Genomic DNA, 15,774 nt, shown 5'->3' on the forward strand with positions numbered 1-15,774 from the left:
AAATATCTCAGGTTCAAACTGTCTGCAATCAAATAAACGTCAAATTAAATGTAAGGAACACTGCATCTAAATTGGGGTTGTACATCCTTATAAGTTGATAGTACTAAACCGAAAAGAAAATAAGCAAGTTCTCAAAAAAAAAACTCTCTGAGTTCACAACATTTAGTACTCCTAATTTTAGTTTATTACTGTTTTTATCAATTCATTTAGGTTAATGCTAATGAGGTTATTAAAACATACTTATTAAATGTTGTGATTAGAAATGGTAGGGGGAACAGACACCTTCTCAGTAGTTATGGACCTAAAGTTTGGAGGTGACATCTGATGGCAACTCTCAGACTGTCGGTTTAGCTTGTTTGACTGCTGCCAGGACTCGGCTATGGATAGTCAGTCACCACTATCTGCTGCTATACTGACACTACAAAGCCTGGCAGCTATTACAAGAACTGAGAGCAGCATCAATCCACGAGGGGATCAAAATTGGACCAGTTATCAAAAAAACAATGCTGTTTTTTGAGCAGCATTTGGACATACAGCGGTTCAGTGACAATAACCTGATGTATGTTTTACCACTGTATCAAATTGGTAAGGGGCCAGAGTATGACTTTTCATAATCTCAGACTGTCTCGAACACCATCATTAGAGCCAAAAGTGAATAACAGTCTTAAAAATTTATGTTTAGCAGTAGCCAGATCATTCAGGTTTGCGCTGATGTTGGGTGCCTATAAATACAGGTGGCTGTGATTGCTGGTGTCTTTATATGTTGAGGCTGAGAGTCTCCTTTAACCAGAACACTTTTATTAACAGGTTTCTTAGCAGGTAAGACAGCTGTTAGACATGTGGACCTGAAGAGTTTGATGCTTAGCCCTACAGCTATGTTGCAGAGATGTCACTTATTCTCCTGGCTGTGAGGGCTCTAGTGCTGTAGTTGAAGGCTCTACTTCTGTACTAATGGCATATAGGTCTGCTAAAACTGTTTCTAAGCACTCCTTGTTATCATTGGTCTTTTTTAAAGTCTGAATGCACCCTTCTAATGCTGCAATCTTCTCTTGAGCCCTGGGTTGTTAGGTTCAAATCCTGATTAAGTAGTCATGCATGAACGTCCCTATAAAGGTGATGTCTTGAGGGCAGCATGTGTTGCTCTAAGATCTCAATGTACTTTTCAGCATTAATGCTGCCATCACAGAAGTGTAAATGACCTTTGCCAGGGGCACTGACACAGCCCCATACCATGACAGACCCTGGCTTTTGGACTTGTTGCTGATAACTGGATGGTCCTTGTCGTCTTTGGTCCAGAGCACACGGACCATGTCCATTTTTTTCAAAAAAGACCTGGAATGCTGATTCATCTGACCACAATACACATTTGGTTAACATAAGGCTTCTTTTTTGCACAGTAAAGTTTTAAGTGACATTTGTGCATGTAACTCTGTATTGTGGTGCTTGACAAAGGTTTGCCAAAGTAATCCCTCACTCATGTGGTTATATCAGCTATTGTTGAGTGGCGGTTCTTGATGCAGTGCCGTCTGAGAGTTCGAAGATCACGGGTGTTCAGCTTAAGCTTGCACCCTTGGCCTTTACGCACTAAAATTCCTCCTAAGTCCTTGAATCGTTTGATGATATTATGCACTGTAGAGGGAGAAATATGCAAATCCCTTCGAATCTTTCTTTGATGTACATTGTTTTTAAACATTTCAGTCATTTTCTCACACATTTGCTGACAAACTGGAGATCTTCTGATCATCTTTGCTCATCAAAGACTCCTTCTTTCCTGGATTCTGCTTTTGTACCAAACCATGATTACAATCACCTGTTAACATCACCTGTTTGAAATCACATCATTATTTAGTTTTTCACCTCATTACTAGCCCTAAATTGACCCCATCCCAACTTTTTTTGGAGGGCTGAAATGCAGGAATGAAGGTATATTAACAAATGAAATGACTGCATTTTTACTTTAATTGCATTTTCCATACTGTCTCAACTTTTTCTGATTTGGGGTTGTACATTCTTCCAGCGACTTTAGCCTTGTTCTTTTTATTTCTTTTAGCTTACCAGAGGAAATGGCTCATTGTCACATCGTCAGGGACAACATCAGTTCAAGCTCTAGGCAATCGTTTGATCAAACCCAGAACCTTCTTGCGGTGAGGCGACAGTGCAACCCACTGAGCCACCGTGCTGCCGGAATGAAAATACTGTATATAATAAGTTTAAAATATACACAGTCACTATTGCCAGTTCCTGCAGCACAAAAACATCCCCACATAATTACTGACCTACCTCTATGCTCGACTATGTGCATATTCTTCTTCTTGTCATAAGCCTCGCCTTTTTTGCATCAGACAAATCTTAGATAGGGGTTTAATAATAGTGCACATGCACATTTGTTAAGAGAATAAGATGTATTTCTATTAAGCTCAAACAAATGTCAACGTATGCATCAATAAATGACGGCGTGATGGCTTCTGGCTGTGCCTGATTTCTGTCCTCTAGGACCGGAGCTGCCCACCCAGATTATAGACAAAGGGGCAGAGCTTGGGGGTTCTTGGTCATAGAAACTTGTGGTGATCAGGGATGTTGGGTTGCTGTCGTTCTGCCTCTCTTGTCTGATCACTCAGGTTTGATGATGGTGGGGGAGGTGGGTGACTTTGTTACCTGCTCGCTCTCCCTTTTATTTATGCTGTAATAATTAGGGGTGCTACTTTCTGCAGAACTACATTTTCTGTCGTTTTACCCTGAGGTGGTTCTGATGGAAACCTGTTTACCCACCCGAGGTTAAATCTTGCAAGTCGATACTGCCTTGCTAACAACGCTGCTCCTACTAGATGTGATGGAAACCTGGCATGTTTGCACCAAAAATGTCAAGAACTCACTACACTGGACTGGACTGTTCACAGACTGGACTGAATAATGAAGAACTCCAATTCTTTCTATTATTATTTTTTGCTAGTTATAACGTTTAGTTCAATTTAATTTTGTGTTTGTATGATTTGTGTAAATCCTGTTTATTCAAACGATCCTCCAGGCCACCCAAGAAGGATGGGGGTCCCTGCTGAGTCTGGATCCTCTCAAGGTTTCTTGCTGTAATTTTAAGTGAGTTTTTCCTTGCCACTGTTGCCCTCGGCTTGCTCAACAGGGATTTTTGGTCTGTTGGTACTGAATTCTGTAAAGTTGCTTTGAGACAATGTCCATTGTAAAAATACAAATAAATTTGACTTGACTCAAATAATTTATCTGTTTACTGAGACTTCTTGTGTATTTTCACTAGTTCTATACACATCACTGTAATACCTTTTATGGGTTGAATACATATATACAAACCTGTATATGACAAGAACACCTTCATATCATTTGAAAAGTTAACCACAAATACGCCACTGGGGCTTATCATTACTAACATCTTATATCATAGCCAAAGATTCCTATATGTGTATGTATTTCCATTCCAAAAAACAATCGAAGTTACATTACCATTGTCACTTTCATAGTACAAATAACCTACAAGGAGACAAGGATTTAATGTTCCACATAATAATAATAATAATAATAACAACAACAACAAAGGTCTGTATAGTTTCATCATCATTTAATGAGAAGGCATATTAAACATGATTTTATCATATACTGCGAGTAAAAGGTGTATGAATTATGTAAGACTTAGTTTTGCATAATCAGATATTTCTAATTGGTGTTTGAATGTTTACAACCAAAAAGACAAATGACAAATGAACACTTACAAGTCATTAAGACCATGTTGGGTTCATATTACAATTATTCATTTCAAATAAAAATCAAGAGTTTATGAGACAAATTTGCTAGATTGGTAGATTTTACAGATAAAAATTATATTTTAAAAAATTTCTTAAAAACACTCTTGTTTTTAGACTTCTCCTTGATTCCATTCTCCTGCTGATTTTGTGGAGGAGGGGGTGGAGGGAAGGAGGGAGGCTGGTCATTCTTGATACTTCTCAGTGTAACTGAAAGTAAACAAAAACAACAGCATATTAAATAAAAATGTGAATGGTTTACATTTCCAGGTCAGATGTGCATGTGACTTAAATTAACACAGAATGTTCACTAAAATAGGAAACATATGAGATTTACTTTTGGATTAGCGTGTGTGAGGTTCAATTAGTGCCAGTATGCACCCTATTTCAGCTATGCACAAGTAAAAGTGACATTTATTTGAGGGGAATTATTAATAGTAATTAAAAAAATATGATAAAAAGCATTAATTTTATGCCATACTGTTCTAACTGAAGAGGAGGAATACTCGTCTTTTAGGCAAGCAGGTGAATATGTCTAACTGTCCATCTCTTACAAACAGCATATAGATTTTTCAAATTTGGAAATCCTCATTGAATGCTCACCTGAGTGTCTGCCCTCTCCTCCCTCTGGGTAACGATGTTTGTTGTAGTATGTGTGTGGTGGCTTTGGAGGGGGTTCCCTTTCAATTTCTGAACTTTCAGCAGAATCTGTTAATGGTTTAGAAAATGTGATATGGGGTTAGTGATATAATCACTAATACAAATATTTACATTGTGTCCTAATGTCCTTACCTTTTTTTAGGACTGACTCTGTGGTGGAGGTTTGTGTGTCTGATGCAGCAGCTAATTTAAGAACATTTTGCTCAGTTGTCTCTCTTTTTTCTTCTCTGTTAAACCTAATACAAATAGAACATACAGTGTATCACAAAAGTGAGTACACCCCTCACATTTCTGCAAATATTTCATTATATCTTTTCATGGGACAACACTATAGACATGAAACTTGGATATAACTTAGAGTAGTCAGTGTACAGCTTGTATAGCAGTGTAGATTTACTGTCTTCTGAAAATAACTCAACACACAGCCATTAATGTCTAAATAGCTGGCAACATAAGTGAGTACACCCCACAGTGAACATGTCCAAATTGTGCCCAAATGTGTCGTTGTCCCTCCCTGGTGTCATGTGTCAAGGTCCCAGGTGTAAATGGGGAGCAGGGCTGTTACATTTGGTGTTTTGGGTACAATTCTCTCATACTGGCCACTGGATATTCAACATGGCACCTCATGGCAAAGAACTCTCTGAGGATGTGAGAAATAGAATTGTTGCTCTCCACAAAGATGGCCTGGGCTATAAGAAGATTGCTAACACCCTGAAACTGAGCTACAGCATGGTGGCCAAGGTCATACAGCGGTTTTCCAGGACAGGTTCCACTCGGAACAGGCTTCGCCAGGGTCGACCAAAGAAGTTGAGTCCACGTGTTCGGCGTCATATCCAGAGGTTGGCTTTAAAAAATAGACACATGAGTGCTGCCAGCATTGCTGCAGAGGTTGAAGACGTGGGAGGTCAGCCTGTCAGTGCTCAGACCATACGCCGCACACTGCATCAACTCGGTCTGCATGGTCGTCATCCCAGAAGGAAGCTGACGCACAAGAAAGCCCGCAAACAGTTTGCTGAAGATAGGCAGTCCAAGAACATGGATTACTGGAATGCCCTGTGGTCTGACGAAACCAAGATAAACTTGTTTGGCTCAGATGGTGTCCAGCATGTGTGGCGGCGCCCTGGTGAGAAGTACCAAGACAACTGTATCTTGCCTACAGTCAAGCATGGTGGTGGTAGCATCATGGTCTTGGGCTGCATGAGTGTTGCTGGCACTGGGGAGCTGCAGTTCATTGAGGGAAACATGAATTCCAACATGTACTGTGACATTCTGAAACAGAGCATGATCCCCTCCCTTCGAAAACTGGGCCTCATGGCAGTTTTCCAACAGGATAACGACCCCAAACACAACCTCCAAGGTGACAACTGCCTTGCTGAGGAAGCTGAAGGTAAAGGTGATGGACTAAACCCAATTGAGCACCTGTGGCGCATCCTCAAGTGGAAGGTGGAGGAGTTCAAGGTGTCTAACATCCACCAGCTCCGTGATGTCATCATGGAGGAGTGGAAGAGGATTCCAGTAGCAACCTGTGCAGCTCTGGTGAATTCCATGACCAGGAGGGTTAAGGCAGTGCTGGATAATAATGGTGGTCACACAAAATATTGACACTTTGGGCACAATTTGGACATGTTCACTGTGGGGTGTACTCACTTATGTTGCCAGCCATTTAGACATTAATGGGTATGTGTTGAGTTATTTTCAGAAGACAGTAAATCTACACTGCTATACAAGTTGTACACTGACTACTCTAACTTATATCCAAGTTTTATTTCTATAGTGTTGTCCCATGAAAAGATATAATAAAATATTTGCAGAAATTTGAGGGGTGTACTCACTTTTGTGATACACTGTACATCAATAATGTCAATAAAACAGCTAAAAAAATTCTGCTACATTAACAAACATGGATAATAGAAGAAACAGAATATGAAAGAATCTACACATATAGAATTGACAGAAGCACTTTCATAATTATGTTTACCCAGAGATTCTTTGTTGACCAGTGCAGTGCTGTAGCTTCTCCACCCACATCTGCTGTTCCGCTTGAGACGAAGCAGCAAACAGGTAGTGACTGCCATCATTAAGTCTTAACCAGCGAGAATCATATTAATTATACATAAACGTATACATAAACGTCATTAGCAATATGTGTATTTTAACAAAGAAATTCTGGACAATTATGTCTTGAAAAGAAAAGAAAATATGAATAAACCCACTTACATAAGTTTAAAGGTGTAGTTCTTTCTCCTAAAATAGGGGTTATCTCTACAAATTGCTCCAGCCATGGTGATAGGTGGCCATAGAGTGCAATTCTGTAAAAGATATACACCTGAAACATACTAGCATCACGTAAGCAATACAAAGTATGTAGGTAGATGTTTTGTATGGGTATCTTATAAAAACCAATTAGAAACCAAACTTGCCTTGCCTTACACCAAAACCTGAGCCAAAACTTTTGTACCACCTGCTAAATATGCTGTCAAAACAGGAAAAAATATTCCACTAGCACACCAGCCCCGAGATTCTGAACTCCTCGGTTCGAAACTCGGCGTTGCAACCGGTCGGCTGGGCGCCATCTAGCGGGCATAACTGGCAGTGCCTGCAGGGAGGGATGCCCGGACTTTGTGGGCAGAGTCTTTAAACAGTGGAAAAGAGTTCAGTTAAGGGCTGCGCGTGGGTCAGAGGAGGCGTGAGCAGCAACTGCCAACAATCGGGGATCCCCAGCAGCAGAAGACAAATTGACTACACTAAAATATTTTTTAAAAAAGTAGTATCTTGTGCTCGGACACAACCAGCAGGTCCTTCATCTTTTGTATGTTGCAAGGTAGATCAGTGAATCCTGGTGCCATCATGATGCGCTATGCCTGGCCGTCCACATGATCTTGAAGAAAGGAGGATTCTTCCATTGCTCCGATGTCCAGTTCAAATGTCCAGTTCTAAACAGGAGTAAGGCACTTTGGCCTGCAACTATGCAACTATACCATACACAGGGTGTTTTTAAAAAATGTATCAAAGCACCCCTTTTTACTAGTTCTTTAACAGGTCCGCCAGCCAAAGAGATCGACAGTAGAGTAGGAGTTACAGAATCATTCCCATTTGCCTTGCCATTAATTTTCTCAAGGTTGAGGCGCCTTTATTTAATCGCAGTGCCCCCCCACTGAGTTGCTGACTCCTCTGCGTGGCCAACTGCCTTTCTCTGTAAACCTTGAAGCAGGCTTGATTTGGTTCGGTTTTTCACAGATGTTAAAGTGGCACTCTTTATCTTTTTTCTGGGATCCCAGTGTTGGTGCACTTTTTAGTCATCACAGACTATCCCCTCATGAGTGGACCCCATGTTTGGCTTCATGCTGGACGGGGCTATGCCAGTCTGTGGAGTGGCTGCCTCACTTATTTTATAGCTGTCCCTGAGAACTTGGCTGGTGAATTAAGCAGCAAGTTTTATATTTTTTTTGTTTATGCATTTTCTTCCCTTTTTCTCCCTTTTAGCGCGTCCAATTGCCCGATTGCATCATGCTTCCTCTTCACCAATGCCAATCCCTGCTCTGATTGAGGAGAACGAAGATAACCCACGCCCCCTAAGACACGGGGGCAGCATGCCGTATGCATCTTATCACCTGCGCTTTGACGAGTGCAGTGCAGCTCAGCGTTGTGTACGGAGAGACACACCCTGAGAACACTCTTTTCTCATCTCTGTGCAGGCACCATCAATCAGCCAGCAGAGTTGCACCAGTTATGGGAGAAAGACCCAATCCGGCTTAGTCCCGCCCATATCTGAACAGCAGGCCAATTGTTGTTCATGTGGCCGCTCAGCCTTAGCCGGCAGGCAGAGCTGACATTCGATACGATGTATTCGAGATCCCAGCTCTGGTTCCAGCATGTGTTTTTATCGCTGCGCCACCCGAGCGGCCTAAGCAGCAAGTTTTATTGTAAAAAAATGGATACTTTAGGAATTATGGTTCTGTCCACTACCTCTGCTATGGGCTACGGAAACGTTCTTTTGACTCTTTGTTTCCATTCTTTTGGCCACCTCCCTTATTTTGCCATTGCCCCTTTCCTTTGTTGCTTTTTAGCCACAGTACTGTTTAATCATACAGTATTTCAGCATCCTGTAAACTAAAATTCTATTTAGAGTTTTTTTTGCTAGTTATTAAGGTTAAGATAAAATAAGATAATCCTTTATTAGTCCCACAGTGGGGAAATTCACAAGGTAGGTAAGGGATAGTTTTAACGATTTAATTGTTTAAAAGATAATTATTAAGACTAACACTGTTTCATTCTTTTTACAGTGTGTCTTAAAATTATTTATGTATATACCTCCTCAGCAGCCATCTGGTCTTTAAACAGATTAAGTGTCTCTTCTTTCAGTACAGCATAGATGGTTTCCCAGTGTTCCATACCCTAAGCCAAATAAACACACCAGTATTCCATTATTTAGGAATTACTAATACACTATAAAACTACTTATGAAAATGTGCATTTTTTATCTTTCTTACTTTAATTCCCCCCTGTTTTAGTTTAATTTCCAGTGGTCCGTCCATTTTGATAAGGTCTTCTCGAACCTAAAGAGCACATAAATCAAATTTAAAAAGAAAATGTAACATGATGCAAATTACGTGCAGCTAAGCTAAAGATTTACTGTACTTTATTTAGTTTACCATTCTAGTTTCCGGACATGGCTTTGGTAAATCAGCAGGAATGTTCTCTGGTAAATCTGCAACCTCCTCAGTTAAAATCCTCTGTGGGGGTGGAGATGGTGAATGTGATTGAGGTGATGGAGGAGGTGATGGAGGAGGTGATGGTGGAGTTGATTGAGGTGATGAAGGAGGTGATGGTGGAGGTGATGGACAGTGGTCACTCACTACTAAAACAGCTTTAGTTGCCTTCTCTTTGGTTGTCATCTCTGAAGATGTTACAGATGTTTCAGGAGGTATGGATTTGGAACATTCATCAAATGCTGTGTTTGATTTAAGATGTATTGATGTAGCAGGTTCCTCAATCACTTCACTAGAACTTGGCAACTTCACCTCAGGTGTGATTTGCATTGAAGTGTCAAGAGAGGAGTGTTTGTAGGCTAAATATGTTTGGCCAGTGGTTTCTTCTTCACATTTAGGATTAGTGGTTGAAACTGGGTGTGATCTGTAAAGAGGGGTTTGATGAGATTCTGTAGAGATGTTTTGTCTTTCCAAAGTGTCAGAAGACGTCATAGAGATCACAGGATCCTTGTTGTTGCTGATGCTTTTACTCAGTACAGATGCCATTCGGTTAACTCCATTACATTTGCCACTACTTTTCCTCCTCAACAGCACTGGCTTTGTTGAGGTCAGCATTGGACCATCACTTCTTCCACTGTTATTCCTTCTCAAGATGGAGTTTTCTGTGAAGGACTGAGAAGTTGAGGAAGTGTGATCTGATGGTTTTCTCTTTAGGGAAGTCACATGAAAAGGCTTTTTGATGAAAACATCATCTCCACCATCTACCTGCTCTTTCTGAGAAGTTAAAAATGAAAGTTATATTTAATAAACTTTGCACATTATATTGACATTTAATAATGTTACAAATAAAGCAAACTTATTATATTGAACTATTTGCACTAAAATACACCAATGGTGAATTCAGTTTTTTCATGAAAGTCATGATGACAAAATGTTTTTATACTCTACCCATGCTACAGTCATGTGAAAAAGTTAGGACATCCCATGAGAATCTTTGTCTTTTTGAACATATTTAAACATATGGACATTTGAGCTTCATTTGAACAGTACTGAGAGATGGAGCTATATAACTAAACAAATAAAACTGAAAAAAGAAATACTTTTAAACACAAGTTGTAAAATGTAATGAACAAAAATGGAAATTTATTGTGAGGAAAAAGTTAGGACACCCTATGAGGTATTTTCCTCTTTGGCTGAAATAACCTCAATTAGACGTTTCCTATAACCATCTACCAGTCTCTGACATCGACTGGGAGAAAGTTTTCCCACTCCTCCATGCAGAATTTCTTTAGCTGTGTGAGGTTTGTGGGGTTTCTTGCATGCACAGCCCGGTTCAAATCACCCCACAGCAACTCAATAGAATTAAGATTTTTAAGATTAAGATTAAGATTTTTTTGTTTTTATCTTAATTATTCTTGATGTTGATGTACTATTTTGATTTTGTACTATGATTTGTATGGTGTATGTACGTATTTGTTTTGATTATTTGTCTTATGTAAAGCGTCTTTGAGTATCTTGAAAAGCGCTATATAAATAAAATGTATTATTATTATTATTATTAAGATTTGGGCTTTAACTTGGCCATTCCAGAACTCTCCATTTCTTTCTTTTGAGCCATTCCTTGGTGGATTTACTGGAATGTTTTGGGTCGTTGTCATGTTGCATGGTCCACTTCCGCTTCAGTTTTTGGACAGATGGTCTTACATTTTTCTCAAGCACCCTCTGATACAGTGAAGAATTTATCGTGGATTCTATAATGGAGATAATGCCAGGCCCTGCTGCTGCAAAGCAGCCCCAAACCATGACATTTCGACCTTCATGCTTCACAGTTGGTGCTCAAATGCTGTGTTTGGTTGCGCCAAACATGTCTTCTGTTACTGTGCCCAAATAATTCAACTTTGGATTCATTTGTCCAAAGCAAAGTCCTGGTCTTTGTCTATAGGTGTTCTCTGGTAAACTTTAGTCTTGCCCTGATGTTTTTTTTTTTACAGCAAGGATTTCCTCCTTGCATGAATGGTAGATGCATGTACCTTGCTATCAACTGCAGGAGCTACCTGTAGGTCCCGTGATGACATTGAAGGATTATTGGAGACTTCTTTACACATCTTGTGATCTGCTCTTGGGCTGAACTTGCTAGGACGACCTGATCTGGCCATGTTGGCAGTTGTTTTAAATGTTCTCCTCTTGTAATTATTTTTCGGACAGTGGAATGGCTGATTTCTAATTGTTTTGAGATCTGTTTAAATCCCTACCCAGACTCATATGCATCTACAACCTTCTTTCTGAAGGCCTCAGAGAGCTCTTTAGATCTCACCATGGTGATACCACTCACTTCAACAATCAAGAGCAAACCAAACTAATGTCTGAGGTTTCAATAAAACTCCAATGTCCTCTAACGATGGTCTAATCATATCTAATTTTAGACATTTTAAGTAGTAATAAATGTGGCAGTGTCCTAACTTTTTCCTCACAAGAAATTTCCATTTTTGTTCATTACATTTTACAACTTGTGTTTAAAAGTATTTTTTTCAATTTATTTGTTTAGTTATATAAGCTCCATCTCTCCGTACTGTTCAAACAAAAACAAAAAAATGTTAAATATGTTTAAATATGTTCAAAAAGACAAAGGTTTTCATGGGGTGTCCTAACTTTTTCACATGACTGTATATTTAAGTATGTGTCCATAATGTAAAACTGAACATAATGATTCACTCAGTAAGATGAAACACTTGGGGAACTTTATTATTTTATCATTTGCAAACTCTGAATTAAACTAGTTCTATTTAAATTGATGTTCAGTCTAAATCAAACATTAAATGTAACACTATTGATGGTGACAGGTCAAGCTGTCAAAAGTATTGCAATGGCTTCAAAGTATCAATGACAAGGTTTAAAAAATGGTAATTTCAAATGACAAGGTCAATTATGTGTGGGTGTGAGCCTTGTCCTAAAAGCAACATAGTTTAAATATTTGCGACATGTTCATTCTTTTACCTTTGTTGTCCTTTTATTTAAGGTGTTAAATCGGTCACTTTGAGCTTGCATCATTGCTTCCAGATCTTCCTGTTTCTTCATTAGCTCCAGAACATCTGAAACAGAGTCCTGAAAGGCAAAGCTCGTGAATAGATTTTTATGAACCTAATAACAAATATTATTAATTTCTAAACAATGTTCCTATGAAATTACCATTCTGTACTGCCTAAAGACTCGCATCCTTACCCCATAATCTTTAGCAGTAAACACCCCCTCATAGGTGTTTAGCCAGTGTTCAGCTTGCTCAAGCTCTTTTTGTAGCTGCTGCAGCTCCAGCTCCTGTTGATACTGATCTTTTCTTTTTTCCCAGCCCTGCAGAACCAGGATCTCTAGCTCCTCAAGCTCTGCTAGACGTTCCTCCAGCTTTAAAACACAAACATGTACTGTATGTGCACTAATACATACATTGGTAAGGAATATAAAGGGGTTGGACAAAATAACTGAAACACCTGTCATTTTAGTGTGGGAGGTTTCATGGCTAAATTGGACCAGTCTGGTGGCCAATCTTCATTAATTGCACATTGCACCAGTAAGAGCAGAGTGTGAAGGTTCAATTAGCAGGGTAAGGGCACAGTTTTGCTCAAAATATTGCAATGCACACAACATTATGGGTGACATACCAGAGTTCAAAAGAGGACAAATTGTTGGTGCACGTCTTGCTGGCGCATCTGTGACCAAGACAGCAAGTCTTTGTGATGTATCAAGAGCCACGGTATCCAGGGTAATGTCAGCATACCACCAAGAAGGACAAACCACATCCAACAGGATTAACTGTGGACGCAAGAGGAAGCTGTCTGAAAGGGATGTTTGGGTGCTAACCCGGATTGTATCCAAAAAACATAAAACCACGGCTGCCCAAATCACGGCAGAATTAAATGTGCACCTCAACTCTCCTGTTTCCACCAGAACTGTCCGTCGGGAGCTCCACAGGGTCAATATACACGGCCGGGCTGCTATAGCCAAACCTTTGGTCACTCGTGCCAATGCCAAACGTCGGTTTCAATGGTGCAAGGAGCACAAATCTTGGGCTGTGGACAATGTGAAACATGAATTGTTCTCTGATGAGTCCACCTTTACTGTTTTCCCCACATCCGGGAGAGTTACGGTGTGGAGAAGCCCCAAAGAAGCGTACCACCCAGACTGTTGCATGCCCAGAGTGAAGCATGGGGGTGGATCAGTGATGGTTTGGGCTGCCATATCATGGCATTCCCTTGGCCCAATACTTGTGCTAGATGGGCGCGTCACTGCCAAGGACTACCGAACCATTCTGGAGGACCATGTGCATCCAATGGCGGTGCCGTGTATCAGGATGACAATGCACCAATACACACAGCAAGACTGGTGAAAGATTGGTTTGATGAACATGAAAGTGAAGTTGAACATCTCCCATGGCCTGCACAGTCACCAGATCTAAATATTATTGAGCCACTTTGGGGTGTTTTGGAGAAGCGAGTCAGGAAACGTTTTCCTCCACCAGCATCACGTAGTGACCTGGCCACTATCCTGCAAGAAGAATGGCTTAAAATCCCTCTGACCACTGTGCAGGACTTGTATATGTCATTTCCAAGACGAATTGACGCTGTATTGGCCGCAAAAGGAGGCCCTACACCATACTAATAAATTATTGTGGTCTAAAACTAGGTGTTTCAGTTATTTTGTCCAACCCCTGTATGTTCAACAACTTTAGTTGTGTTATTTAGTATACTTCCAGTGAAAACATTAACACACAATGTTTTTCTGATTTTGAACTTGTAAACTTGAGCAAAAAGGTATGCATTTACACTGATCATTAAAACCACCTCCTTGTTTCTACACTCACTGTCCATTTTATCAGCTCCACTTACCATATAGAAGCACTTTGAAATTCTACAATTACTGACTGTAGTCCATCTATTTCTCTACATACCTTTTTAGCCTGCTTTCACCCTGTTCTTCAATGGTCAGGACCACCACAGGACCACTACAGAGCAGGTATTATTTGGGTGGTGGATCAATCTCAGCACTGCAGTGACACTGACATGGTGGTGGTGTGTTAGTGTGTGTTGTGCTGGTATGAGTGGATCAGACACAGCAGTGCTGCTGGAGTTTTTATATTCCCTGTCCACTCACTGTCCACTCTATTAGACACTCCTACCTAGTTGGTCCACCTTGTAGATGTAAAATCAGAGACGATCACTCATCTATTGCTGCTGTTTGAGTTGGTCATCTTTTAGACCTTCATCAGTGGTCACAGGACGCTGCCCACGGGGTGGTGTTGGCTGGATATATTTTTGTTTGGTGGACTATTCTCAGTCCAGCAGTGACAGTGAGGTGTTTAAAAATTCCATCAGTGCTGCTGTGTCTTATCCACTCATACCAGCACAACACACACTAACACACCACCACCATGTCAGTGTCACTGCAGTGCTGAGAATGATCCACCACCCAAATAATACCTGCTCTGTAGTGGTCCTGGGAGAGTCCTGACCATTGAAGAACAGGGTGAAAGGGGGCTAACAAAGCATGCAGAGAAACAGATGGACTACAGTCAGTAATTGTAGAACTACAAAGTGCTTCTATATGGTAAGTGGAGCTGATAAAATGGACAGTGAGTGTAGAAACAAGGAGGTGGTTTTAATGTTATGGCTGATTGGTGTATAAGCATTAACAAATATGCTTAAAAGAAAATTATCTGCAACACACTCAATAAACATTTGGACAGGGCAAAATTTGGATCAGTTTATACAATTACACCATTTTGATAAATTCCACAATTATCTGATGAATTGTAACAGGTGAGGGTATCATTACTGGCTATAAGAAGGATAGACTTCTATGAGATAAATATCAGTCATTTAAAAAAAGAACATTTTAACGCAACATTGCAAATAATAAGTCTTTTACCATCTAAAATACATAATAAAGATTCAGGGAATCCCCAAAAAATCTCAGTCTGTGTAGGGCAAGGCTGACTTTTATTGAATGTGTGTGACTTTCAAGCCCTCTGACAGCACTGTATAAGAAACCTTCATGGCACTGTGATATTACTATTTGAGAATACTTTGGAAAACCATTGTCACTTAACCCAGTCCACCGCTATATCAAAAAAATGCAACAAGCAGTACATTAATTTTATGAAAATGCCACAGAGTTCTTTGGGTCTGAACTGATCTCAGATGGACCAAAAGACACAATTGTCTCAGGAAAAATGAATTAGTATCCTCAGTTCCCAAACCAATAAAAAGTATAAATAAAAGAAAAGGTGATGTGCATCTACCAGTGTTCAATTTTATTAGGTTGTTTGTTAATCATGTTGTACAATAAGCATTCCACAAGGTTCCATATTTTCCACTGAAGGTAATAAAAAATGTGTGTTTATTTTACCTCTTTACTCATGAAGTTTCCTTCCTGTATTAGATGTCTTCCCTCATTTTTCACAATTTCTGATTTGTCAATTTGCCGGTGAATTTGAGCCTGATATTCCCCATGCCTTTTAATTAGCTGTGCTAAGTCTTTGACCTCACCTCTGAATCCGTCCCCTGTCACTAAAGACAGTGACTCTTTTAGCCATGCCCTGTATAGACAACAACAATATGTAATATATACTGTACATGTGCCTACAACAT

At 40.0% G+C, this 15,774-nt stretch overlaps 1 protein-coding gene across 1 annotated transcript in view; it reads right to left on the bottom strand.

The window, feature by feature from the left end:
* Window positions 1-3,778: 3,778 nt before the first annotated feature.
* Window positions 3,779-15,774, bottom strand: part of sptbn5 (spectrin, beta, non-erythrocytic 5) — a 78,007-nt gene continuing 66,011 nt past the window's right edge. Inside the window, exons 60-71 of the mRNA XM_063007925.1 lie at window positions 15,533-15,722; window positions 12,356-12,532; window positions 12,131-12,238; window positions 11,240-11,260; window positions 9,080-9,901; window positions 8,918-8,983; window positions 8,739-8,822; window positions 6,645-6,736; window positions 6,406-6,510; window positions 4,560-4,663; window positions 4,371-4,475; window positions 3,779-3,977 (exon numbers count right to left, since the gene is read on the bottom strand). Coding sequence (XP_062863995.1) covers window positions 3,844-3,977; window positions 4,371-4,475; window positions 4,560-4,663; window positions 6,406-6,510; window positions 6,645-6,736; window positions 8,739-8,822; window positions 8,918-8,983; window positions 9,080-9,901; window positions 11,240-11,260; window positions 12,131-12,238; window positions 12,356-12,532; window positions 15,533-15,722 — 2,008 coding nt within the window. The 3' untranslated portion in view covers window positions 3,779-3,843. The remainder of the gene's footprint in view (window positions 3,978-4,370; window positions 4,476-4,559; window positions 4,664-6,405; window positions 6,511-6,644; window positions 6,737-8,738; window positions 8,823-8,917; window positions 8,984-9,079; window positions 9,902-11,239; window positions 11,261-12,130; window positions 12,239-12,355; window positions 12,533-15,532; window positions 15,723-15,774) is intronic.

The sequence above is a fragment of the Trichomycterus rosablanca genome, chromosome 13 (genome assembly GCF_030014385.1).
Source record: "Trichomycterus rosablanca isolate fTriRos1 chromosome 13, fTriRos1.hap1, whole genome shotgun sequence".
In the NCBI taxonomy this organism is placed as follows: domain Eukaryota; kingdom Metazoa; phylum Chordata; class Actinopteri; order Siluriformes; family Trichomycteridae; genus Trichomycterus; species Trichomycterus rosablanca.